Source organism: Choloepus didactylus, chromosome 4 (genome assembly GCF_015220235.1).
Source record: "Choloepus didactylus isolate mChoDid1 chromosome 4, mChoDid1.pri, whole genome shotgun sequence".
Classification (NCBI taxonomy): Eukaryota; Metazoa; Chordata; class Mammalia; order Pilosa; family Megalonychidae; genus Choloepus; species Choloepus didactylus.
In genome coordinates this window covers 127,940,050-127,963,017 of record NC_051310.1, presented here as the reverse complement: position 1 = coordinate 127,963,017, position 22,968 = coordinate 127,940,050, and the positions used below count along the sequence as shown (strand labels likewise).

Below are 22,968 nucleotides of genomic sequence, written 5' to 3'. Positions count from 1 at the left end.
TTATGAGGCCAGTAACCCCAAGCATCCCAGTCAGTGATTTCATTTATGATTTATTCTGGATGGGACACACTTTTTCCTCAGCAATGTTGGCATCCTATTCAACTTACACCAAATCCAAAATACCCTCTGCTCCTTTTAGGCATTCTATGGATTACTGATGCACTTGTGAACTAGTCACTTGTTAAACTGCCCCTTTCATTAAGAACTCAGCTGTCCCAACTGCTGAGGCACACAGGAGATCTGATTATATTCCCAATCTACTTGATAATCCAACATGATACCCATGGTCAAGGGTTCCTCTCTATCTCACCCCATGGGTCAGAGTACTCTCCCTACTTTAGTTACTGCTATGATGGCCAAATCAGCTAGCACAGTTATCAGTGCATATACTGCTCCTTCAGCATCAGTGATATGACAATTTACTTTGGGTCAAGAGTCCTCATTTAAGGGTCCTTGAATAGGGGTCTCAAGGTCGCCTTGAAATTGTGTGCAAACCCCCTTTATGTCATTCTTCTACATTTTCCTTGAGAAGGGATCTATTGCTTTCACTGTATTCCCAAAGACTGCACAGCCCCAAAAGTTAAGAATTCACTCTACAGTTTTTCAAGAGTTAGTGTGTGTTGAATTTCCTCTGTGTGGTAAATTCATTATTTAAGTTAAAACAAAATCTAAGACTACAATAGTCAAATTCTTTCCACATTATTGACATCTAAAGAGATCAATGTCAAAATATATACTGAAAAATAATTTACCATTATACTTAAATAAGACAAAACTGCAAATTAAATGAGTAGAAATTAGGTAGATCAATTTTATTATTTTTTTTTTTATATTTCACAAGTGTAATTTTGGAAGGGCTATTTGACAAATTTCAGCATAAACTCCAAACTTTATAGATGGGTTCTACAAAAAAGCCATTTATTCTTGGCCCTTTTACTATAGGCGAAGTGTCATATTGCATCACAAATGACAGAGATGAAGTAACAGATTTAGGGGCACGTATTAAAGAAATGTTTTCTTCCATCTTCTCTTTAGCTGATAAATAACATAATACAAACATACATTAATGGCTACCACAACTACCAGTAAATCAATTTGCAGGATAAAAATCCACAGCCTGTCTATTTAAAATGCTTAAACTAATAAAACAGTATAAAAATCAGTGGTTTTATCCGTAGGTTAACAATTCCAGAGTCAGATTTCTTTGATTGCAATTTTACAAGGTGTATTGGGGAATTGGGAGAATAAGAGAGATAGGGGAAGACTGGCAGTGCATGCTGAGTTGCAGAGTTGGGACAGTGGTTCAAATTATTCATTTTCCAGATTAGGACAGTGTTTTGTGGTGTATTGGAAAGGATATTAAGGGTCAATAATTCATCAGCCCTAAATACCACTTAATGAGTGCTATCAGTGGGCTTAAGGAATACGCAGGGATGGGGTAAGGCGAAACAAAGTGAAAGAAGGAAAATGAAAAATGGACGAAATGTTTCAATGTTGTGGAATGTGAAAAGGCCATCAGAGAAACTACTTTAGTTGCCACCCAGAAGTGCTCTTCCTGTCCCTGGATTAACAAACACCAAGTTTAGAGCACAATTTGAGTAGGCATTACACTTTAGCTTTGATAAAACTTCACTAATGTGGACTGAGAAAGAATACATGTCTGATTTAGAAAAAAGTATCAATGAATATTCAGAGGTATAGCTTTGTTACATCATGTAAGAGCAATAATGCCAACTATTGGAGTAATAACAAGCAGAGGTCCTGCCAGGCCTGTCTTGAAGAAAGTTAAGATGTATTTTTAGGTAAGCAGCAGCAGAATATTGAACAACTTGTAAAGAGACCACAAACATGCTCCTTCCAATTCATCAAAACAATCCAATAACCCTTACTCTCTCAATTTGCCAAGAACTATAATTGTCCTAGTCAGATGTAGCTTTCAAAAATGAAATGTTTCTCAAATTAGGGGCTACTGGGACATGAAATAAACAGGTCATTTATTTCAGACCTTAGCCAGTTTTCATAAAGTATTCATCTCCAACTTCAGATCACTCCAACATTTATTTATAATAAACAGGACAATGATTAAAATTAGCCATTTCCCACAACTCTGAAATCATATGAATGGACAATTAAGCTCATCTAGTCAATATCTTCATCACGCAATAGTAAAACAGCCTAGAAGTATGTCTTCAATAAACTGAGGTTTGAGGCAGAACAAAAAAATAGAAAAATTAAAAACCTCTCTCTGCTAAGCACCAACAATGGAAGCTAAGCAATTTCACCTAGGAATCCTTAGTGACAGGTCTTTCCCAATGGAAAATCCTGAGATCTGAAGTACTGCGACTTTCCAGAAGGCAGGTTGGTTTAATGAGGAAATTTGACCTTTAATAAAGAGATAATCAACAATATTTTATTTTGGGCACTTACTCAGCATTTCACAGATCCTCAACAAGTTTTGAGGTAGGTTAAATATTAGCATTGTATTTTACAAACTAAAACTCAGGCAGAGGTTATATCATCTGTCCCAAACCACAGCAGGAGTCCTATCATGATCAGGAGTAACATGGTCCCCCTGTTCTTTCAGATTAATCATCTCACATGTGTGAATTGAATGGTGATAGCTTCCAAAAATCCATAAAAAAACAAGACTAGATATTACAGAAATTCTACTTTGGAATATCACATAATTCTTAAATTGATTCTACAATGATTATATATATTTTAGAATAATCTACCTGCTCCCATTATAAATATATATATTACTGATCCTTAAAACTACAAATAAGCACGTTACTGATTTTGTTTTGTTCTGTTCTGCTTTGGGGAGTGGCGAAGCAGGAAGACAATCAGTGAGCTTTCCTCAGAGCGCTAGGCAGCCTTTAAATGCGGGTGCTATGCTCAAGACACCATCTATTATGATTTGGGGTCACAGGAAGCAGGTATACAAATGGATCCAAGATCCAGAAAGGATGCCTGAATCCAAAAGAGAGGAGACTCTGTGCAAGTTAAGGATGAGAAGAAAAATAGTATCCTTTCAGGCTACTGATGCTCATTATCATGCTACAGCATTACAACATATGGGAAGAGCTCTTCAAAGAGTGGTAAATATGTCCCAATTAAATTCTTACTAACTAGATCAACCACAAGTAACAGTAAATCAGTAATTTTCTTAAAGTGACAGCTATAGAAGCAAAATATCTAATTAAATATTTTAATGTGTGTATCTTCTACCTATCAGATAAATTACTCTAATTATAGCAAGCCTAATTCACTTAGCTTATCCTGACATAGGTTCCTGGGTCAGTCTTCTCAAGTATTTGTTGCATCATAAAGTTCCTTTTATTTAAGCAATGATCAAATATTAATAATATAGGATTAAGAGTGGTTAATTAACAACTGAGAAATTATAAGGAAAACACTATTAGCATTAAACACAGCATTCAGCAGAGCAAATTTAAAGAGTTAGAACACAGATGCTATGCTTCTAAATAGACCAAACAGCCCAACTCCATTTGAGTCAAAGAAGAAAAAAGGGAGGAGTGAAGGGCAAGGGACAGAGTATTGAAGCCATTCTAGCGCCCCCAAAGTTGACTGTGGAAGTAAAAAGTTTCTATGTTAAAAAAGTTTATATAAATTACATGAATTGCAATTTTCATAAAAGTCAGAATGAAATGTTCTGCATAGGACAAAAGATATGCCTAAGCAACATATCATATTTGCACAAGGCCACTGAATGTCACGGATATTAGTAACAAATGAAAAAGGCTTAAAGTCTATGGCAGACTGAGTAAAGATTTCAATTTTGTTCTGTAAGTCCCAGATTGTAAACTATTCTTAATATACAAAAGCTCTAATGACATACAGAGTTTTGTGTAGGAACTCTTGTGCTTATAGTTGGCACATCTATTTTTTAAAGTGTGAAATTAATACAGACATTTGTGAGAGGTTGTGCAAAACTATTGTATTTACAAAAATGGCACAAAAGTGAATTCAACAGTCAATGCACATGCACACGTCATTCACATCGTCAACAAAAAGTATTCTAAACACTATAGAACTAAGAATACTAGCTTCAACAGCAGCTATTAAGCACTAGAGTCACATAAGTTACACCAGAATGGGCAAATATTGCCCAAGTAAAATTCTACTGTTAAAGGTGAAACAGGTTTAAGGCCATTCAAGTTCAAGCACAGAGCCCCATCTATTCATTTGTGTCTGAAATACGTAACACCTTTATCCCAACTTGTGGTCTTAAACTTCTGTTTTACAACATCCCAAAGAAATCAATACAATAGAGGTTATATTAAATAAGAGTAACATACAAAGCTATAATTAAGATGAAGTAAGGAAAATCCAAAACATTAAAATTTTTAAAACTTGTTACTTGTTGGAACCAGCACTACACTAGGAGTTAGGTAATATATATAATTATTTTCAAGTAGATTACCTTATGTTGTTCTAACATGTCCCTTTCATCAGTGCACTGTTAAACTAATCAAAACTCTACACATATATATCCCCTTACAATAGCAGCACACACTACCACTACCTGCAAAGCTGTCAGTCTCAAATGACTCAGTGAATGAAACGAAACAAAATGCCGAGAAGTAACATATTAAGGAGAAATATTGGGAGTTAGAAGATTCATGCAGTTCAGTGCTTTTAATCAGCCAGCCAACTTGCTAGCAACAAGGGATGGTTTCCGTTGAGGAAGGTCCTGTGGAGTGGGAATGTGGTCACCAGTGACCTCCGTCTTATCCGGGGCTGCAGCAGGAAGTTGCTTGTTCTTCATTTTCGCTTTAGCCATGTTGTAATCCCCAGAATCAAAATATTTTTGCTATAAGAAAAGTAAAAAAGTGAATTCAGGCCAGAGTTTAAAAGGTTTCATATGCATTTGCACTGTTTTAAGATATAGACTATCCACATTCTAATTAATGAAAACATAAAATGGCTATGTCCCTGTAATGAGTTGCAGCATAAATCAAAAATTGAGAAGTCAAGCAAGAACCCCTTCTTCAGGCTTACTTGGATCATTCTGGTTCTAGTATAAAATGTTCAAGATTGACATCAACCTCATCAAGCTATCTGGGAATGAATAGTCCTGGATTCAAGGGAATTCACATTGAGCAATTTTAGTTACTAATGGAGCAATCAGGCTGAAACCCTTGATTAAATAATTGTGAAAATAACAAATCATTCAAAAACTTGCACTTAGAATGTGCCACCCACCCCCAATCAACCTTACAGTTATTAAAATTATTATTTATAGTTGCTGGTATTCTGTCTAGAACAGACATTTCTGCAAGAATTTGAATCATTTAACTAGAGCAGTTCATTAAAATCAAAGTTAATATTAAAGTATAAATGACAGGAGTAATGGAAGAAATAAATTTTTCACTAGAAATTATCATTTAAAATGTTTATTCCTAAACTTCCTCCGTTTTTCAAAGACACTGAATAAAATTATCATTTTAGTTGGAGGAAGAAGGCAACTATGCCCTTTTTATCACTAAAATATAAGTTATGATTAGAATAAAAGATCAACCTTAATATAGCTAAAAACATGAACTGTTTCAGAGTAAAAACAGATTAATTTGCCTTGCTTCTGACTTACACCATCAAGTTTAACCCACATTTACTGAGTGCCTGCTGTATGCCAAGGCACTGTGTGAAAACTGGAGAAAAATACAAAGATGGACAATAGTCAAGTACATCAACTAATATAACACTGTTTTCTTTTAATTGTTCACTGGTTTATTTTTCCAAATGAGCAATAGACTATTACAAATAAGCAGATCTCTAATGCCGTGTATTAAAATGGTAAAACACTGATGAAAACATTGGGAAAAAACTTGTACCTTGTTTTGTTCATTTCATCATATAATACTGTTTTAAGTACACAAGATGCTTTGGGTGCTCAAAGGAGAGGAACCTAACCTCACTGTGGGGTGGGCTAGAAGGGAATATTCCAGGTATGAGATGAGGTCCTGGACCAAAGGTGAAGGGGAAAAACAAACTTCTCTCAGACTTCAGGGATAACTCATGTTAAAATGAAGTAGCTGGGGAGCTCACAGCTGAGCATAAGATTGCTGAATGGCCCAAGAAAAGGTCTACCAGGCTACCTCCTCCAAGGACTGTTCTGCTCCAAGATAAGCCAAATCTGGCCTAAGGCCAGAGGATCTAACGTTAGAAACTGCCTTCCACGTGTCACTATGCATATAACACACCAAGATGTAATAAGGAAACTCTGACCAGGGCCTTCCAAGGCTTGCTGCAGCTTCATTCCTGCATGATTTTTTTTTAAATTCAGTTTTATTGAGATATATTTACATATCAATCATCTGTGGTGTACAATCACCTGTTCACAGTACCATCATATAGTTTTGCATTCATTATCCCAATCAATTTTTTTTAACATTTTCCTTATACCAGAAAAAGTAAAACAAAGAATTAAAAATAATAGTAAAAAGGAACACCCAAATAACCCCCCACCCATTTAGTTTCTGTCCCCATTTTTCTACTCATCCATCCATACACTGGATAAAGGGAATGTGATCCACAAGGCTTTCACAATCACAGTCATCCCTTGTAAGCTACATTGCTATACAATCGTCTTCAAGAGTCAAGGCTACTGGGTTGTGTTTGACAGTATTTACTTCTAGCTATTCCAATAAATTAAAACCTAAGAGGTGTTATCTATATAGTGCATAAGAATGTCCACCAGAGTGATTTCTCGACTCCATTTGAAATCTCGCAGCCACTGAAACTTTGTTTCATTTCGCATCCCCCTTTTGGTCAAGAAAATGTTCTCAATCCCATGATGTCGGGTTCTGACTCATCCTTGGGAGTCATATCCTGTGTTGCCAGGGAGATTTACACCCCTGGGAAGCAGGTCCTATGTAGGGGGGGGGAAGGCAGTGAGTTCACCTGTTGAGTTGGGTTAGTTAGAGAGAGAGGGCCACATCTGAGCACCAATGAGGTACTCAGGTGACTTAGGCACAATAATAAGCAGATTTAGCATCTCCTTTCCTACATGATATTTTAAAGTGAGTTTAAGAGGAGGAAAAACAATCTCAGAATTTTTGACGCACTGTATTATATTAGAGAGCCACTTCTGAAGTGTAGTAGTTGCCTCTGGAAGGAAACAGAGTAGCCAGCCAAATTTCTTACTGAGTCAAAAGTACTAAGTGAAAACTTTGACAATGCAAATTTTAGGCCGATTTTTCTCATGGTAAAAAAGCCAGTATTTAACAATACTTATTTTATAGTAAATAAGGTTCATGATAAGGAGCTTTCACTAAACTACAGATTAGCCTACACTGCTTGGGGAAAAGGAATCAAAGTTAGTGTGGCTAGAGAAAAACTAACCAGGATCCACAGGTATCGTCTCAGAGGGTGATACTAGCTATCTTTAACAATTTTTAAATTTTGTGAATTTTTAAATGAAAATCTTCTGAAATTAACAAAACATATTCTGGATCATCTGGAAGACAATTTTATAAAAGACTTCTCCCCAAATTTACGGACCACACATCAGTATTTATAATTGCGATGATACTAAGTCATCTCCTGACATGAAAATGTTTAACTTTTAAAGCCAGATTTCTTTAAAACTGGATCTTCAGCCTTGGGACTTCACAAATTCCTCAAGTATGGAAAAACAAAGACAGGAAAGCTTTGTGATAATCCTCCCAGTAGCTATACTCTATGTAGCTACTGTGTATGTGGTCAAGCTGTTAAAAACCTAAAATAGGTGTTAATCCTTGACACCTACTATTAGCATAAATAAGTACAGTAAAACAGAAGTAACATCTAATCCAAATCTTTCAAATGAAAAACTAAAGATGCTAAGGTAACTTGCAAAGGTCACTAACTAGTGTAACAGAGAAAATACTGAAAAAGCCTGTGATGTAGAATTTAAAAACAAACAAAAAACCCTTTAAATAATAAGATATGACTTCATTCCCTTATGTTAAGAGTTTATTCACTGACACATTATGATACAATACAGTATCATTCAAGAGCTGACATCTCAAATTCTATATAATTATTTCTTGATTCAACTGGCATTTTGCTCTCAAATATTTATATCTACAATACCAGCTCCAAGATACAATGCATATAAACTCTGACTGGAAGGTACTTAAAATGTCATAAATAGTTGAAACTAGAGAAAAATTACAGACAACAGCCTGTAGAAGAAAGCCTCTCTAAGTATTAGATATGCCTGAGATTAGCATAGGAAAAAAGACTTCCCAAATACAAAGTCAAATCCTAAATCCAAATAATAATTTAATAGGCAAAGATGATTATATAGTTTATTTTATAACTAAAAACTCACCTGAGGGAATGGTTTTTTAATTAGACTGGGACATATTCATTTTACATAGCCAGATTCAAAATAAACAGTGACCACATAATATTCTATTTTGTTGACTTCCACAATTTAACCATATATCTACTATTGAATAGTGGTGCTGCTTACAGGTAAAGCTACAAGGAATGTCTTCAGACGACTTTTTCCTTATATTGAATTATATCTGTAGATTAGTTCACAAGAGATCATCCATTCAAAGATCATGAATTTTTTATAATCTTGATTCATACCCCTTTCCAAAATGAGAGTAATAATTTTAACTGCTACACAAAGCAAAGAGCTTATTAGTTTCACTCAACTTCAACCTTACCAGGAGGTATTATTTTAAATATTTTTCTAATTTAGTTGTATATATACTATTATATGATTAATCTAATGATCTAATATACATTTCATGGATTTCTATCAGGGATAAACATTTTTCTCTGTATTTAGTAACTTTCTTCTACTAAAATGCTTTATCTATGAGCACACCTTAAGTTTTCCTTGTATATTTGAAAGATCCCCTAATATACTATAGATATTAAAAATATGGCAAGAAGGATAAATACAGCTTCTGGATAGTGACTGCTTTTGGGGAGAAGGGGGATTAGGTTGGATATAAACATTTTTCTCTGTATTTAGTAACTTTCTTCTACTAAAATGCTTTATCTATGAGCACACCTTAAGTTTTCCTTGTATATTTGAAAGATCCCCTAATATACTATAGATATTAAAAATATGGCAAGAAGGATAAATACAGCTTCTGGATAGTGACTGCTTTGGGGGAGAAGGGGGATTAGGTTGGATATACACATGGAGTAGGTTTCGACTACATCTATAACATTTTCTTCCTTACAAAGATAAAATTGAAGTAAAACATGGCAAAATATTAACATATTAACTCTAGTTTGTGGGTACATGGGTTCTGTTATATCATTATCTGTACTTTTCTAAATGTTTGATTTAGCTTATATAATATTATAGATTCTTATACATATTTACAGAATGGACAGAATAAAATATTGAAAAAATATTACAGATATAAGCCTACCCAGTAAAGGTACAGAGCTACATAACAGACATCCATTTTATCTGTCAGCACACTGAATTCATATGGTTTAAGCATTACACTTGAGAACTTACCCCTTTCTGTAACCGTTTTCTTAAGAAATCTGAACCTCCAGGCTTTTGTCCCAGATGAGGATACCTTGCTTTTAATTTTGCTTCTTCAGCTTTCTCTGGACTAGTCACTTTATCTTCCATTTCCTGAAACAATTTTAAATAAATTAGTTCTCTATTACAACTCAATTATTTTAAATAATTCACCTTTTAATATCTGGAGTCTGACTTTAGTTGCCAAATGCCAAATACTGCAGCCAAATCAGAAATTCAGCACAGGTTTAAAACATCTCTATCTTGTTTTTGAAATGATCCATGTGATAGCTCTATTATAACTGTGATGCATGTGTAACACCCCACACATAAGATAAAAATATCAAGATAGCTCAGCTTGCATGCCATTACTTTCCAAATATGTATAATACATTTATAGTCAGTTACCTTCTATGGAATTCTTCAGCTCTTTGCCTATAATTAGAGAATCATCCTAAAATTGTTAAAATACAAAAGATCTTTTTGATCTCCTATTTATCCAAAATCATGTATGATTTGAAAGTTTACTAATTTACTAGAAATTAACAGCAGTCTATTTAATAGCACATTTTCCTGAAAACAGAATATTCTGATATCTGTAAAGGAGAGAGACATGTCATGTAATCTTAATCAATACCATTTCTGTTCATCCCGTTATCACCTAACTTCCCCCTACATGTTTAATGACAAACTCTGTTCATGTCAAAGATCTCATGCTTTCATGTCTCAAAAACCTGTTTTCTGACAGAGGACTGTAAATATCTTAAGCCTATTCATTTTTAACACCACCCTTGATATAGTTTACTTTCTTTCCAAGAGTGATATTTTATAGAGAAAGTGTTTATTACTTCATGGCAAGTACTACACAAGAATGAATGAATCAAGAAAAAAAAAAAGCTGCCCTGAGATGGAGAGGCCAGGCAGCTGGCAAAGCACACTTTCTAGCTAAGGGACTCACTTTTATGGCATACCAGGCTCAGCAAAATTATGACCTCTGTTTATCACAATTCTTCCATATTATTTACAAACATCAAAAAGCAGGAATGTTAAACAGATAAATGTCAAGCCTACCATTCTTTTATAGAAAGTAGATCATTTATCAATCTAGGAAATACATTAATACAATTTTTGTATAAATTTTGCTCAAAATTATGTTCATACATGCTTTACAATCAGCTTTATTCACTTTATATATTGTCAACATTTCCCTTATATCTTGAACACTTCAAGTGTTGTTACATCTTTTTATTTTCAGTCTTAGAGGATTTTGAGAACAAAGCTGCTGCTTTTTTCTATGGGGCCCCTTTACATATATATGCTCTCGTTTTGCTTAAAGTGCTCTACTTTCCTCCTTTATGCTGTAATTTTTCAAAATTTATGTTTTCACTGGCTTTACAGTGGTCACATCATTCACTCTCTTGATATACTGAAAAATCAACTATGTTCTCAGCCAGAGATAGAGAATTTAGAGATCCTGCCATCCATTTTATTGAAGAAGATAGGTATGTCCCAGAGAGCACTCAAGTTTAAGGTGTGTGATGCAAATCTGCAGTTTTCATATTAGTTCCAACCCCTGGATGTCTTTCATAGTGTAAACATATCAACATGCTATTTATCATTCCGGTGTTTAAAAACTCAATCCCTACAACACAAGCTTAGTACCTCGGCTGGCACTCAATTGAAAAAATCAGCCATCTGTTAAAACACTGGGCAAAAAAGTGATTACTTGACCTATTAGAATTAATGTGGCAATCTCCAATGCAATTAAACCTTTCCCAGGATTTTTCAAGGGTGATCTTAGTTACACGTGATTTGCGTCTTACTGACTTTAGAACCTAACTCCCACATATTCATCATAAAACATGGAGAAGTAATATACATTTAAGGTTACCATTTTATTGTAGGAAGGTGGCCCAGGTCACTGCACAGCTTCTTCTCTGTGGTTCTGCCTTCACTGCAGGCCATCTACTGTAGCCAAGGGGTGTTCCTAATACTGTAACTTAGAAGTGGAATCGGGAGGAGTGACCTATTCTTGGGCTTTCCAGTACAGTTTTTAAATGATATTGGTTGAAAAGAACTCCAGGCTGATTGTAGCCCTCAGTCCCAGCACCTTTACATTAAGGGTGTTCACAGAATCCTAAAACCAATTACCTTTTTTGGGGCTAGGAAGTGAGAGCCCTCCACTTCTTCCTTTGTTTGATTTGAATTATTAGTTCTCTGTATCCAGGAGACCCCTTAAAATTTTGGTATGAGGGTAGCAACCTTCCCTAGTTTGCAGGAAAATGTCACTTAAGACTTTGAATGGATTTATAAAGTGCCCTAGAAATAAGAACGCATTCTAAACTTTCTTGCCAAATAACATAGTACAATGGCAAGTCCCTGCTAGTTGCAACTTCCTAGCTGGATTCAGAATTTCAGTTGCATGTAACACCAAAAAAGGGGGAAAAGAATATAAATTAAGCTACATTTTTAAAATGTGGTAAATACCAACAAAACTTCCACAATACTTTTCATCAATCTTACAAAAACATTCTTAACCCCTGCAGGTGCACAGTGCTAGGACCTTATTGATAAGCAAGTTCAAATGCTGGGGACATTCACCAGCGTTCTGACAGGCTACAGATGTGCGTGTGGATAGAAGTATAAATAATACTCTGGTGGTAGACCCTGTCAGCTAGTATTCAGCCCACACTTGCCCTTTTCTAAACGTACCTCTGTATCAGTACAGATATAGGAAGCCTGAAACTAAATTTTTCACAGTTCCCATTAGGTACTGTCAATGGCACCTACAGCAGATTAAAAGGCAGAGAGAAAGAAACCATTCTGGTGAGTGATGAAGACAACAATGGCAGCAGTAGCCACTGTGGACTCCTGCAGGGGAGCATCCAGTAGACCATCATGCACTCTTGCAGATCTATAGCTTTCTGCCATTCCTTATTTATGAAAACGTCACCTGCTCCCCTTTTGTTCCTCTATCCCTTCTAATAATTCATAACCTAATTCCCTAAATCACATTCCTTTCTGTTTGAAATACCCAAAGTGGTTTCTGCTCACCTGCCAGACACTGATACAATCAGGTAAAATATGGAATTTATTCCTACAGTCATGTTCAAAATGCAAAAGAAACACAGAATTTGGTGTGATCGCATGTTTCTGGACATACTTCAGATAGAATGAAAATAATCCCAAAAAAGCTTTGAGATACAGAAAGAAAAGGTGAACAAAGAAATGGGTACTTGACAAACAAGCCAATTTTCTAACTTCACAGGTGAGGTTTAAAAAAGGACAGAACAAAAATACTATATAGCAGTTTAAGTCTTATGATTCTATATTGCTTAGAAGAGGGTTTACAATATTAATTTTATACTTTGTTTAGCTGAGGATACATGAAAAAATTTCAAGAGTAACAAAGTAAATAACAGAAATATATAACTTCCAAATTAACAGTGGGGGCAAAATGGAAGGAAAAAAAAAAACTCAAAAAAGGACACGGGGAGAGAAACAAGAAAGGAGGAAAAAATGAATAAAAAAGACCAAAAAGAAGCAAAAGTTTAAGCTGGTGGAAAGAAATCCCAATGTCAATAACCACAATAAAACACAAATGGACTGACAGACTGTCAGATTTTGGACACTGATAGGATGAAAATAAACAGATGACAAAAGACATATCAGTAAATGCTAATCAAAAGAAAGCTAGTGCACCTATAGTAACATCAGTTAAAATAGACTTGAGGACAAAAAGCATTATTAGGGACACAGAGGATCAAAAAGTCATGCCTCTAAAAACAGACTCAAAATACATATAACAAAAATAGAACTACAGGGAGCAATTTACAACTCCACTACAGGAGATTTCAACATACTTCTCTTAATTATAAATAGGTCAAGAAAGCAAAAAAAAAAAAAAAAAAAGGAAAGAAAAGAAAAGAAAATTCACTAAATAATTTACTAGCCAAAAAGCAAGTCTCAACAATTTTCATCCAGAACACTATGACTGCCATTAATTAACCTGAAAGTAAATAATTAAAAAATTATAAATCCCTAAGATTTGGAAATTAAAAACACATTACTGAGGAAGAAGATGAGAGCATAGAGAGGAGTGGAAGCTAGTTTATCCCCCTGGAACAACTAGGAACAACTAATAAACAACCAGGAACAACTAGTAAATAATCTGGAATAACTGCGGGGGGACAAACGTGACTGCCCACTCATCATACCCTAACCTGAATTGGGAGGAATGCCCAAGATCACAGCATAAAATCTGTAAGTAAAACCTGCAGATCCAAGCCAGTAGCCTACGGCCCGAACTGCAAAGCCTCGTGGTGCTAGAGAGCAGCAGTCTCCAAGCAAGTGAATATAGCACAGCTGAGCTCCAACTGGGGTTTTAATTAACAAACATGGTCTGCTCAATACAAGCTACAAATCCCCAACAAGCAGACAGAGGCTTTTGGTGACGACTGACCTTGGAGAGGCGGAGGGTGGCTGCGGACTGGCCCTGAAAGGAACTTTCTATCCCTTTTTCAGCTCAGTGGAGAAAGCCTCAGGCATTTTCAGTTCACCCAGACAAGGGTGGAGATGGCACAGGCAGAGAGACTACACAAATGTAAATGACCTCCCCCTAGGGGGTGTAACTTCCCCAAGAGGAAGAAGGTGGTGCCAAGCTCTACTACCTGCCTTCCATTCAGAGCCTGGGGAAAACAACCAAGGGCCACACCTCCTTACACCAGTGGGGAGCTACAGGCTGACAGGCGCCACCTGCTGGGCAGAAAAACACAGTGACTTGAAGCTCACAGGGTGTATCAAGCTTCTAAGACACCCTCAGGGAAACTGGATATTGTTGCCTCCTTCCAAGACCTGAGCCTGTTCTGGTCTGGGAAAACCTAATTGGGGTAACCAAGGAAACCAGATGCCTGGACAACAGAAAACTACAACCTACACTAAGAAAAATGAAGTTATGGCTCAGTCAAGGAACAAACTTACACTTCAACTGAGATACAGGAATTGAAACAACTATTGCTAAATCAATTTAAAAAGTTTAAGGACGATATGGCAAAAGAGATGAAGCGCATAATGAAAACACTGGGTGTACATAAGGTAGAAATCGAAAGTTTGAAACAATAACAGGCAGAATCTATGGAAATGAAAGGCACAACACAAGAGATAAAAGACACAATGGAAACACACAACAGCAGATCTCAAGACGCAGAAGAAAACACTCAGGAAATGGAGAACAAGACACCTGAAAGCCTACACACAGAAGAACAGATAGAGAAAAGAATGGAAAAATATAAGCAACGTCTCCAGGAATTGAAGGACAACATGAAATGCAGGAATGTATGTGTCATTGGTGTCCCAGAAGGAGAAGGCAAAAGGAGCAGAAGCAATAATACAGGAAATAATCAATGAAAATTTTATGAAAGACATAAAATTATGGATCCAAGAAGCACAGTGTACCCCAAACAGAATAGATCTGAATAGGCCTACGCCAAGACATTTAATAATCAGATTATCAAACGTGAAAAATAAAGAAAGATTCCTGAAAGCAACAAGAGAAAAGCAATCCATCACATACAAAGGAAGCTTGATAAGACTATATGCAGATTTCTCAATAGAATCCATGGAGGCAAGAAGGAAGTGGCATGACATATTTAAGATACTGAAAGAATTCTATATCCGGCAAAACTGTCCTTCAAATATGAGGGAGAGATATTCTCTGACAGACAGACAATGACCGAGTTTGTGAACAAGATACCTGCTCTACAGGAAACACTAAAGGGAGCACTGCAGACAGAAAGGAAAAGACATGTGTGAGAGGTTTGGAAAACAATTTTGGGAGATAGTAGCACAGCAGTGTAAGTACACTGACAAAGATGACTGTGAGTATGGTTGAAAGAGGAAGGTTAGGAGCCTGTGGGACACCAGAAGGCAAGAGGAAAGATAAAAACTGAGACTGTATAACTCACAGTGAAACCCAGGGTGCTCAACGACTGTGATAAAAGGTACAAATATGTTTTTACATGAGGTAGAACAAATGAATGTCAACATTGCAAGGTGTTAAAAATAGGGTGGGATTGGGGGAAAAATATGATCAATGCAAACTAGAAACTATAACAGAAACATTGTATTATGCTTCCTTTAATATAACAAAGGCAATATATCAAAGCGAAATGCATATGGGGGGAAGGGGAGACACAGGGGAAAGGTATGGGACTCCTGGCATTGGTGATGTTGTTTAATTCTTTATTCTACTTTAGTTTAATGCTATCTTTCCTTTTGTTGCTTTCTAGCTGTAATGTTTTGTTTTGTTTTTTTTCTCTCTCTCTCTTTTTTCTTTTTCTTTTGTCTCTCTACCTTCTTTGACTCTTCCTCCTTCTTTGTGGAAGAAATGGAGGTGTCCTTGTACAGATAGTGATGATGGTGCTGAATACATAAATATACCGTGACTATACAGGGAACCAACGATTGTTTACTTAGGATGGAATGTATGGTGTGTGAACAAAACCGTTTTAAAGAAAAAATGGGTTGATGAAGAAACGTTGAGGGCACTATGTTGAGTGAAATCAGACAGACACATAAGGACAAATATTGCAGGGTCTCACTGATATGAACTAATTATAATATGTAAACTCACAGACATGAAATATAAGTTACCAAGATACAGAACGAGGCTAAAGATTATGAGCAGAATGTTCAATTAGGGTGAACTTAAACATTTGGAAATGTACAGAGGTGATGGTATCATGTTGTGAGAATAACTAACAGTACTGAATGGTGTGTGAAGGTGGTGGAAGAGGTAAGCTCAGAGTCACATATGTCACCAGAAAGAAAGTTGGAGGTTAAAAGATAGGAATGTATAAAACAGTGAATCTTGTGGTGGACAATGTCTGTGATTAACTGTACAAGTATTAGAAATCTCTCTCTTGAACTAGAACAAATGTATGACACTATAACTAGAAGTTAATAATAGAGGGGCATATAGGAAAAAAATATATACCTATTGCAAATTATATACTACAGCTAGTAGTATTTTAACATTTTTCATCAACAGTATCAAATAAATGTACTATACCAAAACTATAACTTAATAATGGGGAGAGGGAGTGTTTAGGGGTATGGGAGGATTTAAGTTTCCTTTTTTTTGTCTTTATGTCTTTTCTGGAGTAATGGAAATGTTCTAAAAATTGAAAAAAAAAAAATCAATCTTATGGATGCACAGCTGTATGATGGTACCATGGTCAACTGATTGTACACTTCAAATCTTTAGGTAATTGTATGGCATGTGAACAATCTCAATTTTTAAAAAAAATAACACATTACTAAATAATTCATGGGTCAAATAGAAATCATGGAAATTAAAATACTTGGAACTTACTGCTAATAATTCTATATATGAACATCTGTGGGATACAGGGAATGTCCCTTAAGCACTTATATTAGAGAAGAAAGCTGAAATTTAATGAGCTAAGCATCCAGTTTAATAACTCAAAGGAAGGAACCCAAAGAAAGTAAGATAAAATAAAAATCAGAAATTAATGAAATGGAAAACAAAGATACAACAGGGAGAATTAAGAAACAGGGGAAATGTTAAGCTTAATCAAGAAGAAAGTATTTTTAAAACTCAAATCTCACTTGGAAATTTTATTCTCTAAGAAGCCTTTATGTTTAGACAGCAATTATACCAGGTTTTAGAAATAAATTCTAGAATACGAGTTCTTTCACACAGCTAAGTGGTTTCTATGTTAATAATACCGCCCCCCCACACACACACCTGTTTTTTGTTGGTAGGAGAAATTTCATCCAGAATTCTGAACTTCTGACTAAAGACTGAACTTTAAACTGGGAAACCAGAAACCTAGGATTTTACAACAGAGATATGTATCTTCATGTTGTTAAAAAAAAAAAAAAAAAAAAAAGATACTTAAGAACAGTATTTTAAATGACAGTTATCCTCTTGACAAGTACATATACCCCAAATTAAGAATCTTTTTATTTTCTATGCCTCGCATAGGAGCCAACATTTATCAAGGTTAAGAGCTCACATTTTTGTGAACTATGCAGTAGAAATATATTAGAAATCCTTTCTTTAAGTATGTAGGGTATAAATTATAAAAATATACCTATAAAGAGGACCTTCATATAATCAAGGATTATTTTGTGGTCAATTATGGACTGACAGTAACTGAATGACAGATACTACTTTTCAGCTTTCAGCAGAGAAATTACAGAGCAACATCAGCAATAAAAATCTGACTGCTCTAAGCAAATTCTCTGCTCAGCAATATGTTTCACTGATGCACTGACTGATGAATAAGAATAAAGGATTAATGAATGCTTACAAATCCTTTGGATATTGCCAGGAAGGTACCAATATTGTATTAACCTCTTTGGAAAACTACTGTTGTTCTATTAAGTCCTTGCTGCTTGCCCAGTGCCTGGAATTTAATGGGTGTTCAATAAAGTATGCCAAATGAACAAATACAATGTATTCCAAAATTGCTTCAATAAAGCTAAAAAAACTTTCCAGAACTTGACAACTTCATCATCAGTTTATCTTAAGAATATTTCATATTATACGGCAGAAACTTGCAGGTTTAGGAACAGGAGCCAGTTAAATATTAAAGCCTTGCACAAACAACAGAGGAAAACCTATCAAACTGTTGTACAGCAAACACATGCTAGGGTAGCTAGAAGAAACAGTCTTTAATGTTAATGCACATGGACCAAACTACATGTTGCTCTCTGAAAACTCTTTAGCCTTTTAGTTACCAGCGGCAGTATCAAAACAAATGCTGAATACCAGTATTCACTAACTGCAATGGGGGGGGGGGCTGGAAAAATGGGAAGGCAATTTATATCCATTATTTACTGATATATGGAAGTAATTTAAATAGCTCTCTCTGCCTCTTCCACAGCCCACAAAGACATCAAGGGTATCTCTTAAACTAACAGAAATATTTTAATTGAGAACTCTAGTTAGCCTCTTCCAAGACAACACCTTACTAATCTGATGAATCTTACAATAAAATCTCTAGAGAACCTGCCAATGTGATTTCTTCATTAAAATATAGACAGACAGACAGACAGACAGACAGACAGATAGATAGATAGCTATAGTAATGTGTATGTGGTTTGGTTCAGATCTCTTAAAGAGAATCTGAGCAAAGTTTTTTATATCACCATGGTCTAGCCCTCTCTTTTTAAACTGCAGTACTAGCACTGTCATGCATACTGGAATATTCCTTTGGCAATGGTTTCAAAAGAGAAGTTCTGAGGAAAATTCATTCAGCCATTTTTTGAACAATGCCAGGCACTATGTTAGGTGCTAAGGGAGAATAGATAAATAAAGGCTCCCTGTGCATGATGCCCACAATAAGAATATCATTTGTTTTAAGTGCTCACAATGCCTCTTCTCACCACCAGGACAGGGCATGTCTATTTTCACTTAGTGTTATTCAAAGTAGAATTCATGAAGGATAGATCCATGAGGTCTCTGCTAAAATTTTCTAATGTTCTGTTTTTACTTCAGTGATAATTGAAAAGAAAAATGTAAGCATATTCTGGAGCATATGAATTGCCATCTCACATCTAAGTAGTACTATGTGACTATGTGCTATGACAGAGATTTAGTAGTACTATTTCAACTGTCCATGCTAATGAGAAAAGAACAGAGCTGAATGATGTATCTGTCACTCTGGAGAGTTAAATGACCTCACAGCCTACTCTGAAAAGGGAGAATTTTGAAAAAGTTCAAAAAGAGAAAAATGGTATGAGAACTGCATCATCACATGGCTTAGGGATGTGTTAACTTGCCACATCAAAAAGCCCCTGCGCTTAAGAGTCACTATGGTTTTTCACTATACAGGAAATTTAGTTTCAGCAAAAGACTATGCTATGCTGAATAATTTATAATTTTATTGGTTTGGTTTGTACTTGTTTTAGTTTTAGAGTTGTAAGGGTCTTAACATGGGAGTTCATATTTACTTTTATGTTTACATATTAAACATTCTAATTTTTAAAATAGGCATCTGTATGGGTTATTTCTCTTAATAAAGGTACACACACTACTTAAGAAATAGTAACTTAGCTCTTACTCCATGCAGGTCTTGTCTCTTTAACTTAATTTTTCAGAAGCAATAGCCTAACTATCATAAAAGTACAGAAGTATTTTAGCTGAATACTTTGGCTTTAACTGAAAGGTCAATTGGATGCACAGACAATAACCCAGTTTTTTTAAGTCATCTAATTGTTTTTCTAAAATAGAAGAAACAGGTGACTGGCCCATAGGAACACAGAAGTGACACTGCACATTTTCCTCATGTTCAGGCATGGTAACCACGCTCCTGGCCCTTGACATCTACAGCCAATCCTCAGTTCAAGAAGGGATATTATATTCCTAACACACTTTGGTTTAATGACACTCTAAAGCCAAAGGACCTGAAATCAATTTTTAATATAGATATTTAGTAAGAAGAAACACTTATTAAAAGAAAACATTCAGAACAACCTCCTTATTGTTAGGAGACATATCATTAAGCCATTGAAGTAAAAGCATTCACACTCTAAAAATTAACACTTCACACTTTGGCAACATCTTAACAAATCTTATAGGAGAAAATTACACAGCACACTACTGTGTACCAGAAGTAAAGCCTGAGGTCAATTTTGGTGTTTCAAGGTCAAGCCACCACAGACATGGATTTGTTATTTTTCTGGGTTCCTAAATCCCAGCAATAATAAACATCACAATAAATGTTTTACAATAAGGGATCTTTAATATTACTGAGAACATTTTAATTCTTAAACTTTTTTTTTATGCTGCCAAAGTCCATTTTTTGGTACAGTGTGAAAACTTACTCAACAGTTTTCACTGGAATATTCCCAAGTAAGGGAACATGGCCAGCCAATTTCACTTATGCTATTGCTGTTGCCTTATTTTTTTCAGTTATTTTACAAATAATGTTAAAACAAACCCCTCCAAGTCGGTAAAAGTTAAGAAGGTTAAGAACATATGTAATGGGTTGAAAACTAGAATCCATTTTCTAATCTGATTAGGAACATGGATGCAATATTAAACAGAAAACTTTACAAAGTCTAAGCATTAGACCGAATCTTATTTATGGTAAGGCAGTCTGATATTTAAGAAAAAGTACTGGTAACTCTCCATAAACAATTGAGGAAACAGGATACTATGGACCTTCTCAGTTCGTCATACATACCCAGGACGGCAGGGCAGCAGAAATAATTATGACAGAAGGCGAAAGCACTAACCTAGGTAAAATATACAGCATCTACATTCATAATGCAAACTATACTGTACTGATTCCTGTCATATTGCCCCACATCAGAGATACTACAAGTGAGTTTGCAAAATATTCGTGATTCCAAGAAAAAAAGGCTCAACTATGTTAGTGAAAACCTTAAAATTCCAACCTTTCTGAGTTTTAGTCAACCATCACATGCGAATCCTTATTGGCTAACAATTACAAGCACAGTCTGCTAATACACGCTATTTACCTCATTAAAGCTTCACAGCCACATGAAGCAAGCACTATGATTACCATTTTGCAGATAAGGAAACTGAAGCCTAAAGAGTTTAGTAACTGACCAAGATAACATGGCTAACAAGTGTTGGATCTGAAATTCCAATCCAGGTCTAACTCACCACCCAAACACGAGACTAGCGTTAACAGCATGCTTATAATACTATTCGAAGAGCTCTTCAAGGGAAAAATAAAACTTCCTGAGCAAAGTGATGCCCACAGAAAAACTTAGGTTACACGTAGAAGGACTGAATTCTGGGTCTTTATGCGCAAATGTTTAAGAATAAATGCAACACACCAAGGGGTTTTAGAAAAGGCTACTTTCATGAAAAACAGAGAAATTTTCAAACTCCGAACTCGGTGCCAAATACAAGAGTTATTGCGATTAGCCGATTTACAAGCAGCACTTTGCACCCGCGCCTCCGGACGGGATCTGGGGCACGCCCATGCCTAGCCGGCGAGAGCAGGCCAATCTCACCCCGAGACCACGCGGGCGCAAGTCGCCCGCGCCCAGCCCGCCGCCAGGCCCGCCAGGGGCAGGGACTGCTTAAGGCCTTCCGGGCTACCCCGGCCCCGCTCCTCGCACATACTCACCTTCTGCTCCTCCGCGGAGGCTGCCTCGGGGATTTCCGCGGACATAGCGCTCGCTCTGCAGATGAGACGCCCAGAAAAGATGCGATTACAGGATGGCCGAGGCCGCCGGGCCGCCGCCCGTCCCTGCTCCCCGAGTGCCCGCCTGGGCCGCCGCCGCCCGCGAAAATGGCCGCCGCCTTATGACGACACGGAGCCCCGCGGCAGGCGCTGCACCAGCCCGCCGTGACCCAGCCGCCCCTTCCGCGCCACACCCGTACCTGCCTAACGCCGCTCCTCCGGCTCTGTGATGCCGAAGCACTTCCTTTTTTTCCTTCAAAGGTCGCGGCTCGCGCCTCACCTCATATCCGTTGGTCGCTGCGGAGTGCTTCCTGGGAATTGTAGTTTATTGGTGATTCCGCCTCTTCCCGCCCCTTCTGCCGTTTCGGGTCCCTTCTGTTCCAGGAGTTTTATGCTATTACCACTCCTCGAGCCTCTTCCTATTCTCCTGGCTCTCGACTTCTTTTAGATCCTCTAAAGCTCCGTGCTGCCCTCTCCACAAGTCTCTCCTCACCCCGCTTCGCCTATGTAACCCCATTCATCCTTCACATGCCCAACCCTACACACCGGCTCGGGGAAACCTTTCCTAAGGCAACTATTAAATGCTATCACAGCTCTGTATATTTCCTATCCAACGTACACTGTATCATTATATTGTTAAGTGTTGTGATTACTTTATTAAAGTCATCTTTCCTGCTCAGATAAGCCACATCAGTGCAGGGACCTCTTCCTTATTTGCTTATAATTAACTCCCAGAGTCCAGGGTGTCATAGATAATAGATATCTAATGAGGGAACTCAACTTCCATTCATTGATAACTACTACAACCCAGGGGTCCTTTCCTACAACTTTACTGAGACTGCTGCCACCAAGCTGCCCAATGACTTTCTTAATTGCCAAATTCTGTGGCTTTATATTTTATCCTCATTATCCTTGGCATCTGAATACCTACAGGCAATGCATGGTGTTTCCAATGACATGTCACCCACAAACTTGGAAGTAAGATTGCTCTCTAGTAAAAAGCGTCAGGTTACAAAATAATCTACTGATAATTTGTCTTTCCTTTAAGCAGAACTACGGGGATAAAAGAGAATGCACCAGGTAAACTTACTGGAGCATCTAACAATTGCAATTTTACTGATAAACTGCCATACCAGTATATGTCCTTTATCAATGTATTTGGGGGCTTAGGTTAAAATTTAATAGACAAACACATATATAAATCCAGTGTAGGTGACTTTGGGTAAAGAGAATCTGTTCCTGAAAGAAGGTTTGAAGTTCTGAGGG

At 36.6% G+C, this 22,968-nt stretch overlaps 1 protein-coding gene across 2 annotated transcripts; it reads right to left on the bottom strand.

Annotated features, from left to right (window-relative positions):
• Positions 1-787: 787 nt before the first annotated feature.
• Positions 788-21,945, bottom strand: ARPP19 (cAMP regulated phosphoprotein 19). 2 transcript variants are annotated; one of them, XM_037833937.1, is made up of 4 exons: positions 21,903-21,945; positions 21,646-21,700; positions 9,503-9,625; positions 788-4,837 (listed from the first exon to the last, which is right to left on the bottom strand). In XM_037833937.1, exons 2-4 carry the CDS (start codon positions 21,688-21,690, stop codon positions 4,667-4,669), a joined length of 339 nt encoding a protein of 112 aa, XP_037689865.1. In that variant the 5' UTR covers positions 21,691-21,700; positions 21,903-21,945; the 3' UTR covers positions 788-4,666. The 2 variants fall into 2 exon arrangements, with proteins under 2 accessions (XP_037689865.1, XP_037689866.1); XM_037833938.1 differs by lacking the exons at positions 21,646-21,700; positions 21,903-21,945 and adding an exon at positions 9,708-9,821.
• Between the last annotated feature and the right edge of the window lie 1,023 nt (positions 21,946-22,968).